At 42.6% G+C, this 27985-nt stretch overlaps 1 protein-coding gene across 2 annotated transcripts in view; it reads right to left on the bottom strand.

Annotated features, from left to right (window-relative positions):
• The window catches only part of mtmr3 (myotubularin related protein 3), a 31750-nt gene that overhangs the window by 1883 nt on the left and 1882 nt on the right, over positions 1-27985 (bottom strand). The window contains exons 2-20 of one of the 2 annotated variants that reach the window (XM_033619870.2): positions 27558-27633; positions 24036-24092; positions 20897-20986; positions 18177-18293; positions 13965-14047; positions 11861-12027; positions 11675-11771; positions 11281-11394; positions 9912-10102; positions 9114-9245; positions 8843-8954; positions 6694-6889; positions 6226-6411; positions 5761-5931; positions 5266-5411; positions 3248-4793; positions 2997-3107; positions 2782-2870; positions 539-565 (exon numbers count right to left, since the gene is read on the bottom strand). In XM_033619870.2, the coding sequence (XP_033475761.2) occupies positions 539-565; positions 2782-2870; positions 2997-3107; positions 3248-4793; positions 5266-5411; positions 5761-5931; positions 6226-6411; positions 6694-6889; positions 8843-8954; positions 9114-9245; positions 9912-10102; positions 11281-11394; positions 11675-11771; positions 11861-12027; positions 13965-14047; positions 18177-18293; positions 20897-20986; positions 24036-24038 (3578 nt within the window). In that variant the 5' untranslated portion in view covers positions 24039-24092; positions 27558-27633. The remainder of the gene's footprint in view (positions 1-538; positions 566-2781; positions 2871-2996; positions 3108-3247; positions 4794-5265; positions 5412-5760; positions 5932-6225; positions 6412-6693; positions 6890-8842; positions 8955-9113; positions 9246-9911; positions 10103-11280; positions 11395-11674; positions 11772-11860; positions 12028-13964; positions 14048-18176; positions 18294-20896; positions 20987-24035; positions 24093-27557; positions 27634-27985) is intronic. The other variant, XM_033619873.2, reaches the window with a different exon arrangement.

The raw sequence follows: 27985 nt of genomic DNA, 5'->3' as shown, positions 1-27985 counted from the left end.
GTGGACTGAGAGGTCTCCTGCACCATGCTGTGCTGCTGGGAGGTGAGATGCAGACGGCTGGTTTGGGGCAGCATGCTGCCAGGTTGTGTGTCGAGGGTGGTGGGAGGGCAGGGTGCTGATGTAGTGCTCTGGCAGGGGGAGTGTGGAGGTTGAGGAAGTCCACAAGTTATTTTTTTGTTTCAGATTAGAATTTTTCAGGTGAAATAACAATCAGCCCTCGACCAATCACAGCCCTCCCACTGACAGCACCGTGCTCACAGTCACAGCCAATTTATACCGCTGAAATGAAACACGTTGGCGCAGCAGGACGCACACTCATGTCAATACTGGAAATGAGCAGAGATTTCCCTGGGAATTTGCTGACAACTAGAACAGAATGAAGGGAAATCAGATGCAACAGGTGAGGAGAGGAAGGAGCAGGGAGGGAGAGGAGGGATTAGGAGGAGGAAGGTGCAGTGATGCCAGGTTATAAGGGTGGTGGGTGGAGGGTGGAGGGTGGAGGGTGGGGTGGCGGGGGGACAGGGGAGCCGGATCTCACCAGACCTCCTGGACAGGCTCCCTGCCACTGTAGAGGAGAGGGGCAGACAATGGATAAGAACCGCCTGAGTTAACACACTAAAACACTTCCTGCTGAAGTGTTTTTAAAAGCTAAAAAATCTACGATAGCTACAACTGTTTTTTTTTAAATAAGATTATTTACAGATTATTATATTAGATCCCAATGTATACAACTTTGTCTGTAGTCCAGACCACACTGGAGGAGCAACTAGACATCCAAAATGAATCCTACTCAGATTTCTGCCACTCAGTGGTTAACTTGATCCAGTCCCTCACAGGGGAAGTAAAGAGCAGACAACAGTGATATGAGGAAATGATAACACCAGAGGAAACATCAGGATGAGGCAGAACACACTTCAAATAACCAGATATCCTGATACTTCTAAGTCGACTCATAGTGGACGCAGTGGTTCGATCTGTCCCTTTATTCTAAACAGTGATGTCTGGGTACATCAGTGGAGGACAGCAGCCCTACCCCCAAAAAAATCTAATCTATTTCAGTTCTACTCTTTAACAAGAGAACAGGAAGGCCCTATAACACTAAAATGTGTACTGTATGACCTAAACATAGTGGACATTAAAAACATATTAAAAATGACCTATGTTCACATTAAACATGGCTAAGGTTTTCAATATTGAGGCGAATGTACTAGAAGTGATCCCTGTGAGCAAAAACCTCAGGTTTTCTACCGCTCCGAACACTCCATTTATTTATAACTTATTTTTCTACTTTGGCTACAGTATGATGTCATAGTGCCATAGATTTCTTAATATGGTTCACTGCTTCAGGCACCCTACTGCTAGAGTTCACACTACACTGCTAAATGAATTTACATGCTAACACCAGGGAAACACGTAAACTTAAAACTGATGTTATTTTCTCCCTGATTTCATATCAGATTCCTGCTGCAACATGTCCGGTTGTGTTAAGAAGCTTTTCTTGGTGATTTTTCACAATAAAGAGTGCTGCAGGGATGATGTCATTATGGAGGCCAACAAAGTTGGCATCACCCAGGTTCACTTGTCCAAGAGCCAATGGGATTTCCCATTGGATTTTGGATTATTGCAGAAAATAAGCTCTGTGGTGAACAAATGTTTATGATACTTGCATGTTTTGTTCAACCAGATAATCTTCATGAATGAACACCACTTTTATGATTTTTAAAGCCTAAATGCATTTGCCGTAAGTAAAAAGCTAACGTTTGGCTATAAACGAGCTACACCATGGTCGCATGTCTTAACATCGCCACCACAACAAGGCTGTAAAGCAGTGTCCAGTGTGATGACGTTCTGTAGTATCATTTAGCCACCTGTTAAAAAAAAAAAAAAATTCAATGTCGTATAACAAAACATGATAGTCTCTTCAGCTTGTGTTAACCACAGACCTTATTTCAGGCATCTAAAAAAAAAAAATATATCCATCAGGGAACCTGGAGAGCTAAAATGCTCACCCATTCTGTTACCGTCATTCCTTGGTTGAAATGACGGTGCAGAGATGTGGAGATGCCGGAGACCTGGAAACACTGCCTAATCAGAGCAGGCAGGGGCTTTTTTGGGAGGGGGGCTTAAAGAGACAAGTGCTTAACGGAACCTTCTCAGACAGAGGGTAAATACAGGTGTTCCAGCACAGTATGTAACAGTCTGAGAAAATTGTGGTTTTTGAACATTAAAGCATGTAAAGATTTCTCAGTACAAGTATGAGCATGAAAATGAGCAAAATAGGTTGAGATAAGCTCATCTCAACCATATTTGCTGCTGGTCAGAGATGCATCTGTTCTTATATAGTTTATCTGTTCTCATATAGTATAGAGCAGGCTAGACAATAAAATGAAATCTTTTATACCAGAAAATGCATATGTATAAGAATGACCAACTCCCTGGTGGAAACCAAAATTTGCCCACAGTCTGATTTTGAGCTCTCATCTGTAGAAGCAGAAGAGATACTCTATGGGGAGAGGAAATAAAGTTTCATCAGAAAAGGTCACTCAAGATGAAAACGAGGCTCATTAAGATGGCAAGTGCAAACTGAAAGCTGGATCAGCTTAATCTAGACATAGTCTGGATGTATTTGGATACAAGGAACTCAGTCTGAGCAGGAGAGGAGGGAGCTTAAATAGAGGAAACATCTCTTTGAGCCTCAACAGGACAGACAGGAATGATCAATGGCGGGAATAGTGAGTGAAGGTTTGAGGTTTCTGCAGCTCAATAACCCTCTGTACTCACCTGCAGTGATGCTTCCTGGTGGCGAGCCAGAACCTGCTCTCACAGCCGTAACACTGGGCTGCCAAATGGTCTGGGTACCAGCGAGTCACCTGTAATGTACACGCTAATCTCAGTTCACAGCTCCCATCTACAGAGCAGCTCACCTACCATCAGCCATCATTAACTGGAATTTCTCTTCCCTCCCTCCCTAAAGTTATCTTGGCCGGGCTGCTCACCTCAGTGTCCTGTTTGTCAACCTGTTCCCAGCTGGCCTCGGAGAAAAGTTCTGTGCTGCAGCGCGACAAACAGTTGGGGTCCAGGTTGTACTCAGAGTCCGTCATTGAGGTCTGCATGCAGGGAGAAAGAGACAATCAAAAAGGAGTAGGACGGAGTTTATCAGGCTGATATTACAACTTAAAAGTAATATCCAGGAGGTAAACAGATCAGCAGGTCTGTCAGTTTCATGCTCAATCTGTCAATGTCTTACCACTTCGTCTCCCATGTCTCCATTGATCCGATGGGAGCCGATGTGCTGCTGATTCTCCAGGCGGCTCCACAGCTCCTGCACCTGCTTCTTAAGAGTCTCCACCTCCATCTGGTGACCTGCCTCAATTTGCCTAAGCCTCTGCTGGATGGCATCCGTGTGCAGCGTCAGCCCGTCATCATCCAGATGGCTGCGGGACGGTTGCTCCGGGCTGATGGCGACCCGGCTCAGCAGGGCATGGCACCAGCGGTGCTGGGAGCAGCTACCCCGTGGATGGAGGATCAGGGAGTTGCAGCTTGCCAGGGACACCTGCCGACTCAGAGGAGCCCTCTCCCCATTCCCTTTGGCCCAATGATGTCCTCCGCAGGGCTCAGCATCAGAGCTGTCGCCGTTACAAAGCCCGTCCCTACTGAGGTCAGCACTCACAGACTGAAAGGCACTGACAGAGGGTCGCTTGCTGCCCCCATTTAAAGTTCTGATAAAGCCGTGCTCGCCCATCTCTGATCCTTTCTCTTTCCTGGAGCAGGGCGGTTGGTTTCTGCCATCACTGCATGGCTGACGAGTCGGACCAACAGACAGCTGTGCAGGTAGCTCCAACCTGCTGCAGGCCTCCTCAGTTAAAGTCTCTGTGGAGCTTTCCATCAAGGAGGCCCTCTTATCCACCTGCTCCACTGGCTCTGAGACACCATGGTCAGATTCGGAGTCAGGAGAGGTCTCCTCATCCACATCTGGCTTTTCAGGCGACCTGTTCACAAAGCCATTCATTATAGTTCTATGGTCTGCAGGCTGCTCTGGCTCACCTGAGCCGGACTCACTGGGTCCATGTGCAAGCTCCTCTTGAACAGAAGAGTTCTCTACATCCTGCTTTACCTCCACCAGATCCTCTGGTGTCTGAGTCACCTCAGCTGCCTGTTGATCCAGTTCCTCTGCCTTCTGTATGGGCAGAGAGGGAGACTCAACGTCCTCCTCGGCCTCAATTACACCATTTTCTGTAAGGTGACCATTAGCAACTGCTTCTCTCTGCATCTCAGTCCTGTTGACCTTAGCATACTGATCATCCTCTTCAACTTTCGATTCTATCTCCATCTCTGTGTCAGCGGTGTTAAAGACATGTGTGACAGCAGCACTTTCCTCTTTCTGAACATCTGCTCCCGCCTCCTCCTTTGTGGCTTCCTGAAGGATGTTCTCCATCTGTCCCTCGGCCACGCCCACAGCCACAGAGAGCTCTGCCTTCTCTGCTTCCTCTCCTGTTGCTTCTGCGCTTGCAGAGGCGTCATTTCTGAGCTCAGCATGTGAGCCCTGGGGCTGCGGGCTGTCTTCCAGTTCGGAGTCCACTCCATCTGGGTAAGGCCCAACTCCGTTAGGCCGCACCTCCTGATCCTGGCCTCCCCCTCCCTCAGGCCCCACTGCCATGTTGAGCTCCAAAGAGCGCCGGTGGTCCTGCCACTTCTCATTGAGGCTCGGGTCACTGGAGCGGCGGTTAGGAGCCAGTGAGCTTCCCAGCTCACATGCACTGGGCAAGTTGTCGAAAGATCGAGTCTTCGTACGTCTGAAGAGCAAACAAGAGAAGAATTATGCACAGGAAACAGCATTTCATTACATAACAATGGCTCAGTGTGTTTAACAGCCTATGATTCAGTCTGTAGCTGCACACATAATCATTACAAAATGTTAAGTTAACAAATCAATCAAATGTCAGCCTCATCAAAACAAGAAAAATGCAGCACAAACATAATGAAAGAGAAGTATTCAGACTTTGTCTTTTTACTGTCATAAACTATGTCAACACTGAAACAAAACAACTTCCTGTTGCTCTTCCTTGCTGGTATGACTGTCATGAGACACGAGATAAGCAGAGCATAAAATCATCTATGACTGTGAGGGCCCGAGCAGAGCAACATATTTAAGCAGTGGAGTTGAAAGCCTGGCCCCTCTGGCTGTGTGGATTCCTTGAGCTGTGTTTATCTTACATGAGGGAGGAAGAAGAGGGGGGGGGTCGAGTGCCAGCACGCCAGGCTCACCTGCCCAGGGGCGTGTCCTCTGGGTTGCCACCGGGCACAGGGTAGGGGGCGCAGGAGTCATCGGAGGGGGTGGTGGGGGAGGAGCTGGGCAGGTAGACTGCTGTCCACAGCATCAGGTTGCGTACATGACACACAGGATGGAGAACCTGAAACAACAGCTGCAAATTTAACTCTATGTAACTGGCAGGAAGAGGAGAAATGACAAGTGACAAAAATGAAACAAAACCCTTGTTTATGGACATTTGTAAAAGAACATGTGAATGCAAATGAGTTTTGAGAATTACATTTTCCCCTCATGGTAAGTGGATAATAGTTATGGTCTGTCTACAGACTTTTTTGAACATGCTTCAGAAAAGATTTTTTTTAAATCATGCAGTTTATATTTTCATCAGGTTAACTGAAAAACCAGCTCAAACCAGGACCAGAACTAGCAGTACTGCACTTCCTAAAGGACTTAGCTCTGAACACTTAGACGGTTATAGACAGTGGACGTACTGTCTCAGAGTGTGAGGAGTACAGCATGTTCCTCAGTGTGCGGTTGGCCGGTCTCAGCAGTGACCAGACTGAGCAGGTCCTCTCCTGAACGTGGCGGTCCTCTCTCTCCTTGCCACTGTTACACAAGAAGGTGCCGAACAGACAGGAGTAGGTGTGCTGCACCAGTTTCACCTGCATACACACACACACACAAATGGACATGTAGAAGCTTGTTCACACACCTGAGGTATGATAATAAGAGCAAAGATGACAGGAGTTTCCTGATACAACTTAGGAACACACTCAGACTGTTACTGCATATCAGGAGCTCACAATCGGAAACCGACATGAATACACTTGAATCAGAAGCTTGCCGTTTCCCCCGCTGTGCATGACAACATTCTGAAGCATCTAATCTCAGGACTCTCCCAGATCCAGACATCACAAAGAGTCGTGTTTCACATCAACCAACAAACTTGTACGCACCAGGAAGGCCTCATTAAACTCAAAAGAGCACGGGAACTGCCTCTGCAGCTGGTGAACACAGTCCAGCCACTGCAGGAAGACGGGACAGCGCTCATTTAGGTCCTCAGAGTTTTCTCCATGGCCACAGCGGTCAGCAAACTTGTGGCCGAAGTCCAGCCAATCGGTCTCCACCAAAACTTGGAAGCCCTGCATGAAGACGTCACAATATCTTATGGTCAATGAAATGTTGCTTCACAATAGCGTGATACTTTTAGACCTAACACACTGACATCAAATGTTAAATTAAAGGTAACAAACAAGAGTTTTTCTGCTATCAAATGTTATCCTTGCTGCATTAGAACTATCACAATTATTAAATGAAATCAAAGTTAGGAGGGTTTCAATGTGAATATGCCCCTAAAATAAATAAACAAAAAATGCAAACAAAGGCCAAGGTCATGGTTGAACAAAAAGAGTCTTCATCTGTACCTCAATAGTGCGGTAGTAAGGGTCCAGCAACAGTTTGGACAAAGCAACAATCTGAGGTGTGCGGTCCCAGCCGTCAGAGCAGTGCACCAGGACGGGCCTGTGGTCTCTGTCCACAGCGTTGACCACCAGGAGCGCCGCCTTCAGCAGCAGGGACAGGTGCTGCAGCCACTTGGTGCTCTCTAGTGCAGAAAGCCAGCTGCAGGGAACACAGACAGCAACAGACCAAAAACATCAGAGGACCTCATCGCCTCTGACACTACGTGATGGCACACGTTTTATGAGGACAAGGACATAGCATGGAACAGTGCCACATTCCACACAGCATTTATAGCCTCATCTAGTTTGCAACGTCTGTCAACAACTTCTCCACAACAGTGTATAGCTAAGAGCATAATCATAATGTAGATGTGTTGTCTTTCAACTATCTGAATATTTCGCAAGTCAGAAAAAAGAGGTCAACAGATTTAACTGATAAGGAAGAAAAAATTGTCTCACTTAAACCTGTACTGACATGACATTCACATTCATTGTTTTTAATCCTGTAAAAACAGATTTTTGGACACTAGGGGACAGCAGAAACAAGTTGTGAACAATCAAAATATAGTTGATATGACAAACTTGTTGGCAAATATTTGCTAAATTATGCATGCAGCAGTTACAGAGCAACATTAGCATTTATGTGGAATTGGGTTTTTTTTACCACCTGGTGAACTTAAGTTAAATACTCACTCTCCTTTAGCCCTGATTATGGTCTCTACCAACTCCTGAGGAATATACTAGACTCTTTAATTGTTAAGTGCTAAACCATGTTTACCATCAGCTGCTAATTTTGTCTGGGGAACTTTGCAAGTTTTTAACCAGCTCTGTGTCATCGCAGTGTGTGTAGATGGCGGGTGTTTCGCTTCCTCCCCAGTACTCCCTAGTCATTTGCAACGGATGTGTTTTGTGACACCCAGCTGACTTTTGACAGCGAATTATCGGGTAGCTCTGAGCACTTGTGGCACAGGTGAAAGCCGAACACCGTTCATCTGCATACCCCGCACACACTGAGTTGACTGAAAGCTGGGTTAAAAGCGTCAAAGTTTGCCTTTAAGCCCTCGGCCACCTTAGAAACAAACAACATGTATAAATATGTGAATCTGCCAATAATTCTTATAGTAATAGTTTAGTATTGCATGCACCATAAAAGGGTATGCTTATACATGGCACTTTAGGCCACCTTCTCTCTCATCTAAGGGGTCATTGGTCGGAAAAACAATGGAGACCTCTGCTTTAAGCAACGATTACAAGCAAATAAGCTCTGATAAACCCACTGTACAACACCAAATGACAGACAAAGTTAGCAGCTAAAGAGCTAGGGAGATATTTTCTCAGGAGTTGGTTAAGATTAAAAAAAGAGCTAATGTGGAGCAAATATTAGACTTGCATTTGCCAGTTGCCCAGAGGCAGGACTCCAAATGAAGGGACAGTGTATCTGACTTTCTGCTGAATGTGAAAGCAGGTGTAACACATTGACAATAACAACTTTACACATCAGTCAGTTTTTCCGCCCCCTAGTGGCCACAAATTATTATTTGGTAAAGTTTAGCTAATGACTTTGCCAATGTCAATCCGCAATCATGCTTTGCAAACTGATACAACTCAGGTTTAGCATTTGACGGATCACAGGAATAACGAGACATTGGTACAACCTGCAATCTTTTTTGCATAAATACCATAAAGTGCGCAAAGGATTACAATAAAGACAACCACAAAGACAAAGGTATATGGACATGTACTGTATGACCCTTTAATACACGCTCAGCTAGGATCTAGAGTTTGGAGGACTCTTCAGTCTGTTTATGTCTTCTGATTTGATCTTGTAACTACATTCATCAACGTTCTCTTAAGCCAGAGTGATTCGATTACACATCATTGGAGAGTTGAGTCTAAGAGTGCAGATGGAAAGAGATCCTCTGCTTGGAGTTGGGCCAGGCTTTCTAAATCAGGCACAGATGTATGGCCAAGGCCAAAACACGGCTGTGATTACTAGTTACCTACACTTACAGCAAAGTTGAAATCCTTGAGTTTAATAGTTTTAGCCTGCAGAGCTTTAAGAGTTACAAGTGGAGGAAATTGGAGGCACTGCTGGAGGTGTAAAAAAACCTACTTGGCTGGATCAGGCATCTGAGTGCAGAGGAAACGCAGAGACTGGAAACTCTTGCGGATGGAGTGGATGTTGGCCATGCCCATAAACACCACCTCACAGTTGGGATAGTACTCTGAAACAGGAAGAAAATAATGTTAAAAAAAAAATCCCAAAGCTGGTGGAGGTGTTAGTAAACAGGACAATCACATTTGCCGTTAACTGAGTCCCTGAATCTGCAGCACATATTGACCTAATTCTGTTTGTAACCAGTGAATGAGCTGAGCAGACCTACCTGGACATTCACAGCCTCCCCCCTTGGCCCTGTTAGCTACAGCTGCAGCGTAGGACCTGGCGTCCAGGATCAGTAACTTGTGGGGCTGGATGGCCAATGTCTCCACCTCTGAGCTGTTGGTCATGGAGGATTCTGATACAGGCACAAAACACAGCAAAATTATTTCTCAGCACAGTTCAGGTTGTATGAAAGTAGGGCTTGGGGTTATGGTTGAGTTCAACATAACTATCGAAAACTGTAACTAAATCATTAAGACATGAATATGTTTCATCCAGGCACATCCATCAGAATCTATTTGACATAAGAAATTACTATGATCTGTGCGTTTGTGTAAGCCTGCTGCTCCAGACGAGTCCCAGCAGGTTGGACTGCAGAAAGTGTCTGCTGTTGATGCCGATAGCAAGACCTTAGGGTAGAAATATCTGTCTGCGTGTGGTGGTAGGTGTGTTATCAGCTGAAAGTGTGTGTATACATTATGTCCATGACTGAGAAGGTGAGTAAAGTCACACCCACACTAATGTTTTTTTGTTTTTTTTTTTAAAAAAGACAGCATTTTAAAATGAAAATGATCTCTGTACATACAGGCAATTTAGCCCTAATAGGATAAGCGGTTATGGAAGATGAATGAATGAACTACAGAGATGGCAAAAACTAAGACCAGAGATTTCTTTGCATTGGTTCCAAAACACTGGCATGGTGTGGACACAAGGGCATAAACGCTGCCAATAGTTATGCATTTTAAAACGTAAACGTAGTAGTGTGGATAAAGCTTACGGCTGACTGGGTGTGAGCTCTTACCAAAATCAGTATCAGGCAGGTCAGTGCCGTTGGTGTAGCTGCCGTTGGAAAGGTGTTTTTGGGAGCTGCTGTCCACAGCACAGGCCTTGGCAATGGACTGCACCAGGTGCTCGTCATCAGCGTTCCTCCAGCCCCACCAGCTGACCTCTGGCTGCCCGCAGCGGGCAATAACAGCTCCTGTGGTCTGGTGTCTATGTAAAAGTGGAGGGCAGGGCAACCAGGAGAAGTAAGCCAAAACACTACAACATAGACAGCCCAGTGTCTTAAGATTATGGCTGTTTATTTGATCTGGGAACTACTCTTACTTACAGGAAGAAAATACTATTTGAAATAATTTGCTGCTACAGTATGCACAATGCAGTAATACAGTGATGTGGGTGATGTACTAAATAAGAGGCAGCATTTACTGTCTATCCATTATTGATCTCTCTTGCACAAAAGCATCTTTTATTTTTTTTGACTTTTCTCCCTTTTTTAAATCAAGAGGGCTGCAAATATCAAATATTTCCTTAATCAATTTATCTATTACTTATTTGATTAATTGTTTCGCAGAAAATGTCAGAAAATTGTGGTAAATTACAAAAGGTTTCCTCAAACTACAGATTTTGCCCAAAACACAGAAATGTTTCTGTCTTATAGAACTAGACCAACAAATATTCTAATTTGAGAAGCTGAAACCATTTTTTTTTTACTTTTTTGCTTAAAAAAAGCAATCTAAGAAATAATTAGATTATTAAAGTTGGCTCATCACTTAATTGACAAATCTTTCAAGATGATATGAGAATGAAATATGATTCATTGGTTGAAGAGCTCATAACTGATCTGATCTATGACGGGTCAAAAGTAAGCCTCCTTTCATTTCCATAAGTGAGAAAGGTAAGGAACCACTGGCTTCAGGAAGTCTACAGCCACCAAAGCAAACTTTGTCTTATGTTTATTTCAGGTGCTGTGACGCACAAAACTGGCATACAAAGTTGTCATCTATGTTAGAGTAGTTTTCCAAAAACAATGTTCAAAGACTCTCAAGCACTGTTTGTTAAATACAAAAACCACAATTCACTGAAGCTATGACACAGTGTATGTTATTGGTTAAGTCAGTGGTCTTGGCCATGTTGACAAACTCTGAATGGAGCCAAATGGAGAAATGTAGCCTGGAGGGAACTGTTCATTAGTAATTAGCTGTGCGCTGTAGTTGTAAATAAAGTAAACTCTGTCCACAGTGGCACTGATACAGAGCCATAAAAATATTATCTGAGGATAATTTAATTCCTTTCACAAACAAATAGGCCAATCAGCACATAAGAAAGCTTTTCATTGCTGCGTAGCGATAAACATGTTTAACCTTCAACCTTGAAACAAACACACCAACCTATAAACCACAGAAGGAAACCTCTTCCAGGAGCGGAAGGCTGCCACATTTTCCAGCTCCTTGTCAGTGATCCAGGCTGGCACCAGGAGCTGCTGAGGATAGCTGGGGCAAAGCCTGGGAGAGCAGAGGGGCACAGAGAGCGAGAGTGAGAACACCAAAGGGCTGTGATGGCTCAACAAAAGTCTCTGTCTACAGACACCTAATCCTGGGCTGGGCTCTTATCAGCCCGGGGCGCAGCACCAGTGGAGTACAATAACACAACCGCCCACTGTCTAACACGCACACACTGACTTGTGCTCTACGCCAAGGAAAGCAAAGGACGGATCTATCTCCTAGCTGGAAGTGAGGGAAATCAACACAGCAGCAGGTTATCCTGAATAAGCGCTGCTATTACCTGAACTTGCTGTTGATGTCAGATATCCTCCAGGCGTTTTGAGTGTCAAAGCCCATCCTCTCCACTTCATTCTTGAACCAGGAGGTCACGTGTTCACCTACAGAGAGCAGAGATGTCCGATAAGACCGGAGCAGAGAGGAGGCTGTGCTGAGGTTATGCGAGGATATGTGAGAGACAATAAGGTACCTGGTCTACACAGCTCGCCGTGCTGCTCCTTCTCTCCAGCGTATACATCCATGCACCAGGCATGGAAGGCGAAGGAGAAGAGGTCCTCCAGGCGAGAGGGAGGGCGCAGTACTGCATTCAGGCGTTTCAACCATTCCTGACACTGCTCAAAGGTGGAGAACTGACACCTGGGAATCAAACACAAAAGCCAATGTTACACCTTGATCATCCTACAAAGTTTTATCAGGGTTCAAGGCTGGTAACCCAAAAAAAAAAAAAAAATCAATACTGTTATCTACTTCAGAATCAAGCAAATACTTCTCTGAACTGTTTTTGGAAATCATACATATTCCTCACCAAGAGTTAAACTCTACCTGTGTCGAGCTCTATAAATGGTAGCTGTGCAAATAGTTAGATATTACCATGACATAAATCATGCTTTTCCACTGTCATTCCTTCCTTAAAGGTACAGGAAGCTCAACACTGTAAACGTTAAATAGGTGTTAATAATAAATGTGGTCTTGACATCAGCTTTTAAAATGTCATGAACTAGTGATGATTACTCCTATGTTGTTTTTTTACTTAGCTTTTACTTGGTTGGATTTTTAAAGGGTTTGAAAGTGGTTCAGGTTCAGATAAAGAACACTGCTCTCACCTAACAAAACCTTTGATGTGTGACTGGCACTAATTTGACAACTCTAATTACTTAACAAAAAATGGCTTCCCAACTTCTGAGCAGTGTTGAAAAGTGAAGGACAACTACAATAAACCTGTTCTCTTGTCAGATTTTACACAATGAATCTTCCACAGAGATTATCAGAGGTTGCATTAACCAAATATTTTCCGTCACAGACTGAATTTTTTTTTAACATTGACAGATCAGAACACTGAGGCCGCTCTACCATAACTTTAAGTTATTCACATCCCTGTCCAGGTGGGGGCGTGTGCATATTTTTTAGCTATTGTCTAGTCTTGTCTTTGATCTCACTTGCATAGCCATCACATTGTTGAGCTATTTCGCTACATACCATTGCAAAATGTCACGGCAGCTGAGTGTCCAAAGTTTCTCTGCACCATCGCTGTCTCTGTTCATCTTTTCTCTCTGTGCCCTTTTACACAGGGCTGTAGAGCCGCAACAATACAAGTACCAAAACAACGCTCTGCCGCTTTCTTTCTCCAAGTCAGGAAATTAGAGTATTCATCACTTAGTCACTTATTAAAAAAATAAATTAAATAATACAAATGAAATGCTAACAAATATGTCTTTTTGTCATTTTAAAAACTGAAAAATGACGGGTAATAGATTATGCTGGAATTTTTGCGACAATGTCTATCAAAATGGCAGTAAATAAGAATGTCTGACGCAACCTCTGAACAAAATTTTAAAGGACAGGGAAAAAGGATATTTGTGAGCAGCACACATTAAAGCAGGATACAACAACCTGAGCTGGTTAACAGTTTAGTGGCATTGCTGCAGCTTTATTGTTTAAATTTTGTGAGGCTGAGCAACAGGTTTTTTTCTGAATTGATTGTGAAAAGGCAGTGATATCATTTTTTACCTAAACATATTTTTCTGTTAGAGTCACTGGGCAAAAAATGTATTTAACAGCTTCTATAACTTGTTAAGTTGTCCTTCCGTCCTTCTGTTGCGAATATGGTAAAAGCCTGTTTTGTCATTTTTGGGGTTGTTGAATCTTTAGATGTATGTGAGAATAAGGTCAGTCTACTGCTCAGGTGTATTAATACTCCATCTTTGTTCAGCACCTCATTTTGTTTCTTGGTGGGCTGAACTTGGTGAAGCTGCGCTGTTCAAATCATTCTGGCCTCATCTTGGTCAAGCACAGTTTATGGCTGTAGGATTCCTCTGTTACTTTATAGTGTGTACCATGTTTAAGTGATGCCATAGCAACCTAAGCCGCATGGCTTTATCCTTCCAGATAATAGCAATCAAGTCAGAATAAACACTGGTGATTGATGCTTTCTGTCACTTCAAAGGCTTTTAACAGAACATCGTATGTATTCCTATATATAAACGTAATTCTACAACATGTTTCCTGTACCTTTAACACATAGCAGGTAACAGCTAGAATGACTTTAGGTTGCAGGAATGTATCGCTGGTCATACCTGACAACTTTACAGTCTTTACAGGTGACATGAAGCTGGAACATATCCCGACACTCCACGTTTTCTATGAGCTGAAGAGGAACCTGCGGAGCAAAGAGAGGGAACATCAACTCTATACCCAGTCACACTTTGATGGAAATGTTAACTAGCTCATCGAGTATATCAAAACTGTACCAACAGAACACATGCAGTCAGTAAAAGTAGTGTGGTAGACTGCAACTGATCATTGCTTTAGCAAATGTGTGGTCAACACAGTAAAACGCCTTCATGCCAAGAATCAGTCACAATTGCAGCAACATCATGTTTAATTAAAATATTTAATTGTATAAACCAAACCACCACTCAGCCACACGGTGCTAAAAATACACAAGTCACACAGATTACTTGTCCAGGTGCGTTTCCATTAATTTTTCACATCACATCACGTCTCCCTGAGCTCTGTTATTATACATAATCTTCTTAACTTTGAGTGCAGGAGCAAAAAAAAAAAAACACTCAAAACTGGATCCAGAAGAACCTGTATCTGCATTTCCCTTTTGGCCCAGAGCTGCAGTCTTATCTTTTATAGGCAAATACCATCCAAAGTACAGAACTGCTATGTGCTTATGACTTAAGACCATACTTTGAATACAGCAGGGAAATACCTATGCTGCTTTTGACTAAGCTCTGTTAATTAGCTAAGAGCACTGTTCAGCAGTGCAGTGGGCTTTCATAAAAGATGTGGCTCAAGCTGCTGTTCACACACAGTCCAGAGCCATGCACGATCAACAGCCAGTCATCAGCAGGTCAAGCTCCAAATACATGAGTACAATGACAGGGTTACTGCCTGATGGGAGATTGTGTTGGTGTAAAAGCTGCAGCAAAACATGGGCAGCTTGCCTGTTTAATGTGGATGGATTCTTCCTTAACATTTTTTTTCCATCACATTTACTTTAATCCTAGGGCCAACATGTACTGATCGGTTGTTCGATTTGTTGGTCGGTATGGTCTAGTTCGACCAAAGTCTCATTTATCAGACAATCACTGGTGTTACTTTCATGAGACCGCGTGTCCACCAAAGTGGTTTTTTCCAACTCAAAACAGCAGACCCTCTTCTGAAAGCTCCTGGCTGGGAGCACTAGAACGCTTTGAGGGTGAAGTGTTCTTTTTCATCTCAGATGCTTTAGTTGTGTCTAGTTGCTATGATACACAATAGGTAAAAATGTCGGCACAGAGTAGAGTACTTGCTCTGGCCCTTGCTCTGGATGAAGGGAAGGCTGAGGTACATGGGGAGAGCATACTGACCCACTGGTCTATGTGGGTTCGGTATTAACTTCTTCATTGTTGTTGTTGGTTGTTCTTGTAGGATGTGACAGTGGTCCGCTTCTCCACTGTGATTGGATGGCTGGGCAAGATGTGAAAGTGACGAGTGCAGCGTTTTACCGAAAGTTGAACATTTTTCAACTTTTGGTGACCAGAAAAAAACAGACACTCAGCACCTTCTCACACTGCTGGTGTTTGTAACATAGTGTAAATTAATGGCGCTCCCACTGCAAAGATTTTTTAAAATTCACTAGCTTCATGAAAAAAATACTTTGGTGGACACACATCACTGCCAGGTAGAGTGTTTTAATTCATCTAGAGATAACATGCAGATATTTTTCCCCCTTTCACCAACTGATTGGTTGAAGAGTAGGTAGAATTTCAGTTGACCAAGATTTTCTTGGGTTGATTATGGCCATATTTGATCCAACACCTGGTGTTAAACAGGATAAACAAGCAGGATTCTACTCCTCTAGTTACCAGCCGGTTAACAGACAGGCACACACAAATTAAACACTCAAGTCAACCACTCCAAGCCGTGCAGCTCTGCTGGTACTTACTGACACCTCACAACAACAACTCTATCCAAAACAAAACAGAGAGAACAATAATGAAAGTGATGCATGTTGATTTGGAACTATTTTCGGACCGTGTAGGGCTGCAATCGCAGCACATTCCGGATGTTCGAGCATCCTGCTGCCACAACGTAATTCCTGCCCTCTAATCTACATCCCTAATCTGGCCATCATCAAAATTCCTAGGCTGCTTGTTAACAGCCTCTCGCTCCCTTGTAGCACCTCCCACCCCTGATCTGTGAGCTCTGACAACTCTGGCATGTGATGCAGATGCCTTGTCAGCCCTTCCAAACATGTGTGAAAAGAACTTTGGCTCCGTCTGATGTGAGAACAGAGAGGCAATGTGTGCACCAAAAACTGGAGGCTCATTAAGGTCCAATTAACCCCGGCGACACGTGACAGGGAGTGAACAGAAATATTAAACAATCAGATGAATGCTATCATCAGAGCCACTGTATAAATCCTAAACATATCTTTTTTATTTGATTAACTAAAGAATGACATCTAATTATATGGATCAGTTTAGAGGGAATGCCAACATTGGGGATTTGGTCCATGTTCCAGTTTCAAACAATACAAAGTAACTGAGGCAAAATAGAAACCAAAATGAAATTCGGAAGCTATCAGTAGGGCTCTAACTGCTGACACCATACCTGAGTTTAGGTACACATATAGAAACTAGGGGTGTAGCGTTCCATCAATCTTGATCGATGTATTAATTCAGTGATCAATGATCCAATATAATTGATGCAAAGTGAAAACATTGATCCATATCACCATCTTTGGGATATGCCTTTATTTTGAAATTCTGAGTCACCGTCAAACAGCATCAGCCAGATGATGGCAAGCAGATGATGAGAATAATGCTATTTACTCAGGAATAAATCAGCTATGTTGCAGTATTTTGGATTTTAAAAAATTAAGGTCAACAGGCAAAGCACATGCCATTGGTAAACATCACCGTTATGAAATAAAATACTAGGAAATAATAGGAAACACGACACACCTGCTTGGATAGGCACCTCACTCTGCTAACTTCTTGCAGCAACACAGCAACATTAACTGCCCTGTTTCAACAACGTTAGGCTGAAAATACACGCATGCAGGTTGAAATTCAACCGTGCTGTTTTGTTATGTATCTTAATGAAACTAGTGATTTAAGCCCCTAATAGAAATGAAACCTTTTCAATACCTTACTCTGAAGTACATAAATTAACAATGTGCAAAGACATTACAGTGACTTTTTTTAACTGTCAACAAATCCCATAAAAAGTCAGGAACCAACAAAACAGTCCAATCAACAGCAATCACTGGTTGTTGGGCTGAAGAGGGTTACCCAACCCTAACACAGACAATACCTGTTGGTAGGATCAATTCATTGTTGGTTATCCATAGATGATGATAGTTTTCAAGAGAGGGAAGTGAAACAGCAAAAAGCTTTCCTTGTAGCACATGATTTGTCATTGCACAACTTTTCTGCTCTCACGTCAGCAGCAGAGCAGCTTGGTGATCTGAACATACCATGTGCTTTTCCTAAGGCGTTTAGAGTCCTGGTCAAACTATGGCAAATATTTAATTTGTGAATTAATAAAAACTTGCATGTAAACAGCTTATGAGAGATAGTACACATAATATGACAACGTAGAAAAAGGAAAGTGGGCTGTTTTCAGTACCACTACCCTGTGCAACGCTTATGTGCGCAATATAGAACATATAGTTCAAATTTATATATATGTGTACGTATGTACATGTGCAGTGTGCCTCTGGGTTGTACCAAGTCTCAGTCATAAGTCATAGGTTTCTAAATTTAAATGGAGCCAGTCTCGCTGTAAGAGTATAAAGAACAGTTTAAAATAAAAGAACTCAGTTAGGTGAACATGTTTGCAAATGAGGAAGGTTTTTTTGAAAGAGTGACCACAATTGGGTAACAGGACTAAACCATCTTTCTTAACATGGTGAGGGTGAAAAGAGAGACAGACAGAGAGAGACACAGAGAGAGAGGGTGCCACTGTTATGCATCCCCTGTGGAACCACTGCAACCAAGGCAACAGCAAGTGCAGAGAGAAAGCGGGGCGGGCAGGCGAGTGTAGAAACAGAGGTGATGAAGAGTCACGCGGCACTGCTGCCAGTGCAGATCAGCTCTGAATGGCCTGGTCACCACAGTGCTGGCACAATGGCCTCGACTCTGTCCATTCACAAAACATTAATACACACATTCACACAGCCTCAAGTAGAGACAAAGCAGTTAATTCTTCAGTTATTTTGAGCTGTGTGAGAGACATTCTCTAATCGTATCTGACCTTGACGCTCATCACACACTTTCAAAGATACTTACGTTGACAACAGACTCTTTGAACTTGATGTGTAGGCGGTAGTTGGACATTGCAATGATGGCATCCTCTGCTCTCCCCACATACTCTGTGAACTCCCCGTGCAGCTCAGGAAAGGGCACCTAGCAACAGCAGGAGATAAAACATTTCAAACAAACTGCAGAACCACATAGATCACCGGTGATGATGATATGTTACACAGAGGGCTGTAGTACGATCACTTGTTTCACTAGATATGAGAAGTGTACCACGGAGCGAGCTCAGTAGGATTGCGAGGTGTGTTGAGTCTAAAGCCGGAAGTTTTTTTTTTGTTTGTTTTGGGGTTTTTTTTCATTTTATGAAGGTGGTTCTCTTTTTACCCGGCCATGTCGCCATGGTATCTTATGCTGCACAGCTAACCCAGTCCAGACCAGTTTTAAATCTGAGTCTGAGATTGAAATCGGCTTGAGACTCCTTTGCAAACTGTGTCAATCTATAGTCAAAAGTCAATATATGAGCCATACAGATTCTCAGCTGAGGGAACACACTATATATGAAAACTTGTTGAGCTGAAGTGTTACACTACTATTGCCACCAATCGAAGCAGTACAGTTAAAATAACGCTTACTGTATGCATTGTGTTGCTACAGGAACCAATATGAATTCAGCTGGTCATGCAGAAAATCTGAACAAATATATTCTTTAATTTCATTTGCAAGGTTGGTGTTGTTCTCACTGAACTACTAAATATGTTTGTAGTGTTCTCTGGCCATTTGCCCACACTGGCTCTAAAACAATTTTTCTATAAAATTGCAGGTTGCATACACTACTAGGGATATCCCAATCTGATCTCAATGATCGGTAACGGCCGATCAATTTTTTTAACTGATTGCAATTGGCTATATTGATCTATATATAGCCTTATCCAATAATTTCTTCACATCGGCTGGTGTTTTTACTTGTAAAGCTTTCACACACAACATTGTCAACTCTCCAACTCTCCACAATCTGTCTCTCCTTCTCTTTGCTGAAATCCTGTGGGTGGCTGAGCCCCGCCCATGGGGAAACACCACAGACGCATGCCATAAACGAGAGTAAAACCAGTTATAAGCACTCGCTGTCTTCTAAGGGGGCATGGTGTTTCAACTCAACAACTGACAGCGGTGCAGGACCGTCGACAACCACACTCACCTCACCTCACCACTGCAACCAACCCTAGAATTAAGATAAAAATATTCACAAATGAAAAAATACTTCTGGTTGCTGATAAGTAGTGTTTAACTTTTGATTTAACACTAAAAATTAAAACCCTCGGAGCGCACTGCAGCGCAAGCAGACAGATGCGCGACTCAGAGCAGCATGTGTCACTGACACCAGACTCAGAGCGCAGCGGACTGGTGGAAAATGTCACCATCAGCATATTATTTTACATCAATAAAATCTATTGTATCATTATTTTGAGTCACATTGTTGAAAGAATTTAGTTGTCTGTGTACAAGCAGGATAATAGGTCTCCATTCATTGCACGTCGGGCTTTCTATTTCCTTGTTGGAGATGGTGTTGCGTTCAATGTCGCCCAAAATAACGGGAGAAAAAAAGGCTGAATATTCAATTTTTTTTTTCCACAATCGAATCCCGTGCCATCGAACGAAGCTTCGAAGCTTCAAATTTTTGGGGTCAGCCCTAAAAATAATACTTTTCAAATAAGGGTGGAAACAACAGCAATATGCTGTAACACTTTTCTTCCCAACAAGGGTAAAGTCCAGGAATGCCACATATTTGACACTCTATTTGCCACTGTTTCCCAACCAAGCAGCACATCTGTTAGAGGGTAATTTTCCTGTTATAACATTAGCACCCAGCAGGCAGGATAAGCAGATTTTTTTCTTTGACTAAGAAAACCTGAATGAAAACAAATACTGTTTGCTAACGGGCTTCAAAGCAGTCTTCTGGTTTCCCTTTTTTGAATGACGTACACAGACTACCACTGTCTGCTGGTGTAGGGTTATCTCCTCTCACAGAGGTGCAGAACATGTGCTGATTGAGTGTCAGCTGTAGTCTTTGCAGTGTGTTCATGTGCAACTTTTTGGCCAAGACACAGGTGACGTGAGGCAACACAACAGTCAGCTTTCGTTGATGCTAGCTCTCTGATGTCAGTTTGGTGTGTCTGGGCCTTTAGGGTTTGCCAAGTCAGCTAAGGCAAAGAAAGCCTGGCTCTGTCACACTTGCCCCTATGGTCACCATGACTATTTTTGCAAGTCGTACCAATGTGTTTTTACTACAGCAGTCAAGCAAAGCGTATACATAACAAGTCACTCTTGCAGGTAAATCTGAGGTTTTAAAGTGTAAACTTTACACCTCTTTTCCACAGCAACAACCTTTTTTTCTATAACCAGCCAATTAACTTTTTCTGGAACCCAGGAACTTTACCACCTTTACAAGTGGGATTTTTTTAACATTCCTATTACACAATAAAAAGGCCTTGTGCGCAAACTGGCCATTTTCAGTGGGCTGCAAAACATTAGCATTTGCAGTACTGAACAACACTGATTTTTTTTCTCATATCACTTGACTTTTGGGACTTTGCATCTGAGACTGGTCAAACTGAAACCAACATCACAGGTGACACAGGGATTGTGCAACTGATTACAGAGAAGAGACTTGCCCACATATTTACACATAGCTGTCAGGTTAACTGAGTTTTTTTACAGCACAATATAAGTGGTGAGGGCAGCAGCTTCCTCACCTGCATGTTTTCCTCTTCCAGAACGGGGGACTTCTTGGGGAAGATCTGATTGGCCTGGATGCACTCCAAGCTCTGCTGCCCCTCCTCCTCCTGTAGACAAAAAGCCTGTTAATGCTTTACTGAGCTGGTATCAACTTTAACAACCACAACCTTCTTTCAGTCACATATTTTCTTTGCTTTAATATGGCTTTTACAAAATTTGTCCAGGGAGGGCTGGCTGAGTGTGAATTTCTACATCACTCTGCTCCTGTCACACCCTCATGTACACTGACACATACATTTACAGCTTTGACCACTAATGCCAGCCTTATACTAAATGACTTTTCATGCAATTTCACGGCTGCAGACAAATTTCCAATGTCGGAGTAAAATCACAAGAGTTTTACCTAAGTTGGAGCACGCTCCTGTGATCTCGATCGTTTAGTGTAAGGTAGGGGTGGGCGATATATATTGTTAACGATAATATAAAAACAACTGAAAACACACGTTGAAACCAGGTTGAAACCCCACACATTCACTGAACAAGAGTTACATAACTTGCGTGCAGCAGCACGCAGCAGTACGCCTAGGTGGTCACATGATCTCTCACTGGCACCTTCCCGGCAGGTTAGCCTGCTGCTAAACAAACATTATCGAGACAACATGGCAACACCGCCCACAGATGCTCCAGCAGCTTCGGAAGATGTAGGTCAACTGCAGAGATAGGTCCCAGCCTGTCAGGTGGGAACTAAGGTTATGCTGTATTGTGTTGCAGGGGAACAATTAAAGGGTTGCTCAAGTACCTGAAGCCTGCGTGGTTCATGAGTGGTTTGCAGTTATACCAATAAATACCTGAACATGGTGTTAGAAGTAAAGTCAGACACGAGCGACAGTACTAGTGACTTAGACTGCATATAGCGACACGCAAAAGTGTCTAGTTTTAGGTCGGGAAAGTTCGCAGTACTGGAAGACCATCTACGGGGCTACCTAGCCTAGCCACAGTTAGCTGAACGGAGCGGCAACATGGCACAGTTTGATGTCTCCCCGTGGAAAGGTTCAGGCGCTGCACTGCCTGGCGGAGCACTGTGGTTACGGGGCTCTACATGATGAGATGGTGAGGGACAGGCTTGTGGTGAATCTGCAGGACAAACGCCTATCTGAACAGTTGCAAATGGACCCGGAACTGATGCTACAAAAAGCCGTCACCAGAGTCAAAGAAAGCGAGCAGGTAAAAAAGCAGCAAGAAATGTTAAGAACATTTTTCCATTAATATCATCCATGAGAAACAACTAATGAGCTGTAACTCAGGCTGTTAAAAACACATATTTAAAAGAATATCGTCAAATTAACGTTATCGTCAAAATCCCCCAAAATATCGAGATATTATTTTTTGTCCATATTGCACACCCCTAGTGTAAGGTGGTCATAAAACACAGTCTGAGCTGAATGTCTCATATAGCTCATTCAAATACTGAAGTTCAATGATGTGAACATTATCAAAAACCAATAGCTGTACTCTCTCCAGAAACAAGAAGAAGCAGCAAACCAAGTAGATAGTAATCATGAAGGGGACAGTGGGGAGTCTCAGTTCTCTGGTACTGATGAAAAGGAGGAGAAACTGGTGAAGTTGTGGAGTGAACAAGGGTCCATGTTTAATTCTGCATTAATCTAATTCACCGACTGAAACTTATTTTATTGAGAAATGTTAGTTTTTGAAACGACTCGCCTCTCCCACTAAATTAGTGCAGCTAACCACCAGAGGCTGGTGGTGAGTTGAGGCTACAAAATCTAAAATGTTCCAAAATCTTTACAGATTATATTAATGCTGAATGGGCAAGAATACTGTTGACAAATGACGGCTTTTATCTTGAGCCTCTCTATAGGTAAGAAACTTTTAATATGTTATATTTCTTAAAGGGAGTTTAAGGTAATATTTTCCACCAGGAGCAGGGCAGAAAATATTCTCAAAATAAATCTAGTCTTGAAAAAAGTGACCTTGCAGGATCCCTGGTCTTTGCAAAATCTTAGTGTGACTAAAAACTCATACTTGAAAGGAGTGTTATTCTTCCACTTTGCTTTGCCTAGATTTTACCAGCTTTGACTGATTGATTGTTTATTTTTTTACACTATTCTTACCAATGGCAGAAGTGTCACAACCCGTTGTGACTGACAACTGATTTAAAATCAACTTGACAGTGCAACATTTGTGCTGCCTGCATGGCTGTTTTCTCCTTCCCACCCACACTGTAATGTGCAACCCAGGCTAATTTACTATAATTACCCCTTGTGTAACAAGCCATGGTTTTAATAACAAAAGCCAAAAGGCTCTAAAACTAGATATAGATATGGTCATTCATTTACACAAGTCCCTGAAGAGAAGGAAGAGTCTAACTACAATTTTTCATTGGCAAAATCAAATTATGTTCATTTTTTTTTCTTTACAGGCAGTTTTCATCAGCAGGCTATCATAAGGGCCCAAATGTTTGAGGTCACAGTAGACTTATGCAACATATTTCACAGAGGATGCCTATCAGTATGGAATGTGAGGCATGGATTTACAAAGCAGAGTCAGGGATTTTTTCTCAAAGGCAAACTGGTGGAAAAAAGTCAGGCCTTGTGCTGACAAGAGATCGACAAAAATCTATGGACTGTGTTTGGTAAGGAGCAGAGTTTAGTCCAAACACTGTGCACAGAAAGATTAAGGTGGTCGAAAGCGACGGCAGAGAACGGACAGCGGCAGCACATCCTGCGGGATGCTGGCTCAGCATGGGCAGAGTTGATACACACAGTCGTCATGGCTGGAGGAGCAGCGTGCTGAGGCCAGCCAGGGGGCAGCTGCCACACAGCAGCATGCCAGGAACGCAAAAACTCACACAAACATGCAGCAGGCAACACATCCGATTCAGTGGTTATGTCACAATGCAAGAATACAACACAAATTTACAGTGCAGTGAAAACCAAAAGCTGGCCCACTTAGACAGTAGTCTTGGAGAACCTCTGACACTGCTGCAGCTGATTTAACTGTCTGCTTCCTGATAAACAGAGCTGAGAGTTGAAACTAAAAAAATCAATGGAGAGTTTCCGATCCTGCAGAATGTGCAAAGGCCACCGGACACACAGCAGTTACTGTCAGAAGCATGCATGAAGGACGGTACTTTACCATGGCCCCTGTGAAGGAGTGTGGGTCACCCAACAAGGAACTCCGGCCTGGACCAGTCTGTACAAGAACAGAGGATGTTGACAAGTTATTCTGACAGAAAACGTGTAAATATTACATTATATGCAGCACACAAAATGAAAGCAGCCATCATCCTCTTATATTTGGTCTGATCACAAGTTACACTCAGGTTGCCCAGACTTTTCAAATTAAGATTTATTCATAAAGACTTTTTTCTCCTCCAGCCTGAGCCATTGTGAAGCCAGGACTTCTGGGATCATTATTGGAAAATATGGAGCAACATTTACAGAAACAGAATTCATGATCAAAATACTATATTGGCTATTCTGTGTCAATATCAGCACTGATTTCAAGTCAGTTAAGGGCACTGTAAAATAATATTTTCTTGCAACACAGCTTATTTTTAGAGGGCAGCACTATTAATGACTGGTTTTAAAATTCAATTCAGTAGGTTTATGTCATGAAAAGTGTTAAAGGACACTCTTGGACAGACAGTTACCTGAAAATAGAAATGAAATTTCCAATTAGTTGATTTTAAAGTTAACATCATCACTCGGGAATAAGGTTAGGTTCCTACAATGTGAATACATGTTTATCTGACCTAAACAGACCTCAAACTGCAACACCCCCAATTCAATTCCAGCCAGGGACCTTTGTTGCAAGTCATTCCCCATGTCTCTCACTACTCATTTCCTGTGGTTTCTCTACTGTATTCTCTCAAATAAAGGCATCACATGCCCCCCTAAAATGCATGTTTATCATCTAAACAAAGTAATTCCAGTGTTGTCAAATGCCTCACCATTTTTTCCAAAAGAGCAAATTTTGAGTTTCATCAAACAGATTACTGTACCTACTCTGGATAAAATTTGTACCCGACTGGACTAGCACCCTTCTCTGTGCTAATTTTCAGTGACTCTGCTGGACAGATTTTCAAGATGCTGGAAAGGCTGGGGCCTGTATCACGAAGCGAGATCAACCTTTCCTGGGTTACCCAGACCTATCCTGGGTTGACTAACCCTAACAATGGCAATCAGGATAATCGGTATCACGACGCTGGATATCAACTCGGTAACTCAACCCAGTGTTGCTTTATCAAGAGCTGTGAACGCGCACGCAGCGGACAAATCACAATCATGAGAGAAGCGCAGCGTCACTGAGCGTCCTCACAGAGCACCGTATGTGAGGGAGAAAAAAGTATTTCTCGTGAGGATCAGAGATTAATTCTACTAAAATATGAGGAGAAGAAAAGCAACATTACAGAAAAGACCAACACCGTGGCAGCTGCAGGAGGAGGAAACATGTGTGGCAACGCATAACGGGATGAATAATGTTTTTTTAGTTTAGATTATTTGCACATAATGTTAAAAACAGACAGTATAAAATTTACAAGATTAAAAAAAGAAAAGTACCGGAGAGGTTAGAAGCCACTAAAAACTTATCAAAGAAATTCCCCTGTCAAAACATCAATGAAATCACATGATAGAGAAGAAAAAAAAAATGAGTCAGGAAAGAAGAAACAGGAGGAGAGAGGGAAAAATCAAGATAAAACAAGGTAGCAAATAAAATTATGTGTAGGTTAAATTACTCATCACTGGTTCAAGTAGCTACAGTACCACATCTGACACTGATCACACCCTTGAATCCCATGAAATCCATGCTGCGCAGATGAATTGCGTGTATTACAATTATCGTCTAACATCATTGCGTCTGATAAATTGGTCTTCTTTGTCATAACGTTATATATGCTACAATAAAGCTTAAAGCTGACGCCACAATTAAATCATATCAACACCAAATTGATAGTCTGAATAAAATCATCCTGATATTGAGCTGTGTTAGAAATTAACAGCTGCGCAAAAATATACCTAGTCTCCCTCTTTAAAAAACAAAAAGGAAAATCCCTCAAACACCATGAAGTGTAGACATATAGGCTACTTTCCACATTTCCAGCAGCAAAGCTGTCAATTAGGCCCATTATCTTTAACAGGGATCATTTCCTCCAACAAAACAAAATGTTGGCACTAATATATTAAGTGTCCGCAAATGATCAGTTTCTTTCTTATGAAGGGGTGAGATGAAATTTTGACTTCTTTCCACTCCTTTTTGAAGAATCTTTTCATTGTCTGTTGTTGTTGCTTTCTTTTCTTTTTTAATGTTCAAAATAAACTTTCAAATCAAAATCAATCAAATTAATTAAACTTCCCATCATGACTGGGCTGCATTTCTGTCAGCGGAGTCATTTTTTTCCGAACAGCTGATTGGCCAGTGGGTGGTGCTTTTTATAGGATCAGATTCAACCCTGAACTTACCCTGCTCCGGAGCAGGATAGCCGTTCAGAGTAAGTTACCACGGTGATCTACCCCGATAAGAACTGAACTGGCTTCGTGAGACCGAAAACCCAGGGTTAACCCTGAAGTTACCTCGCTAAGACATTAATCCTGGCGTGAGTGTTTGGATGGCCGATTCCGATTTTGGCTGATTCCAAGTTCATTTTTTTCAAACTACTTTACAGCACACAAGATATTGCAATATTTTCTATCTTTCCTTTATTAGAACATTTTAACCAAGATAAAACCAGCTTTTCAATAATCATCTCAAACAAACAAACAAACAAAAACAGTGACACAGGTTAAGAAACATTTTCCTTTTTGCTCAAAAATAACTTCAGGTACAGTATTAAAATAAATAAGTAAAAAAGGCAAACATATATAAAAACAGAGATAAATAAAATAAGAATTCTTGGTGTATTGCATTTGTGGGTAATTTCTTGAATAGACAAAAGTAAAAATATCTCCTGTGGAAAATTCACACAGGTCTTCAGGACGCGCCCGCCAGTAAGTGCGCGGATACACACCTCGTCACTTTCAAGCGGCACAGTGCAGCAGTGAGAGCTCCGCAGTTCAGTTTAACACGGACAATTAACAACATTCTCTCTTTTGATGTGTGTGCGTGAATGATTAAGGTGAGAAGCTGCCCATGTTTCACTTCGTCACATCGCCCAAGCCGTGAGTTGCATATGTGCGTGTGTGTGCGCTGCTGGATGTCAATCATGCGGTGGGGCAGAAATTTGACTGGCGTTTTAAATCGGCATATTTTAGACTGACTGGCCGTCGCAGGTCATGGCCGATCACGTGAAAACTGGCCCGATTCCGAGCACTGCCGATAAATCGGTGCAAGTCTAATAGGGATGTGTAAATCCTTTCTCAGGGAATGGCTCTAGGCAATAAACCGATTTTAGCACATGATCAACCAAGAGATGTGAAGCCACTAGTTGGGCAGTCATGTTCGAAACATTCAATAGCAGATCAATTCACATGAAACTGCACTACAAGGGAAGGCTTGGCCAGCAATGGCAGGGTTCGGGCTGTCAGTAAAGCTTATACTCAGTTGCGTCAAATGTAATAAAGGGGCACAAAAGTACTGGCAGTCACAATTAAACAAACATCAGACTGCTGATAATGTCAAATAAAAACAGTCATATAATGTAAATTCTTTTAGACTTACCACGGACAGTCAGTAACAGACAATGAGCAGTCCTGATGATCCTGTTTGGAAGCTCTCACAAGTAAGACATGGAAATCTGTGGAAATGAAGGCAAACATGCAACTGAATAATGAGCAAATGATTTTCCTTACAAACTAGCAAATAGCAGACTTCTTCACTGAGACATTCAAGCTACAGAAGCTCTTTTGATTCCCTTGCAAATATAGCTGTACTGGTGGTCAGAGTGGCTTGCATGTGAGCTCAGAGATACCACTTAAACTCAGTTGTGGAATGGAAAAAAACAGCTGGATCCTGAAGCACTAAATCTACAGTTCAGCCAGCATACAGACACTGTTCAGTCACGTGAACTGACCGTGTAATGGTCACCTTTAGAAATAAACAAGAACGCTCAATTCACGCATGATATCGAGTTTAAAAAAAACCTGCTG

The sequence above is a fragment of the Epinephelus lanceolatus genome, chromosome 9 (genome assembly GCF_041903045.1).
Source record: "Epinephelus lanceolatus isolate andai-2023 chromosome 9, ASM4190304v1, whole genome shotgun sequence".
NCBI lineage: Eukaryota > Metazoa > Chordata > Actinopteri > Perciformes > Serranidae > Epinephelus > Epinephelus lanceolatus.
The sequence above is the reverse complement of the archived record's forward strand: the minus strand, read 5'-3'. Positions and strand labels throughout refer to the sequence as shown.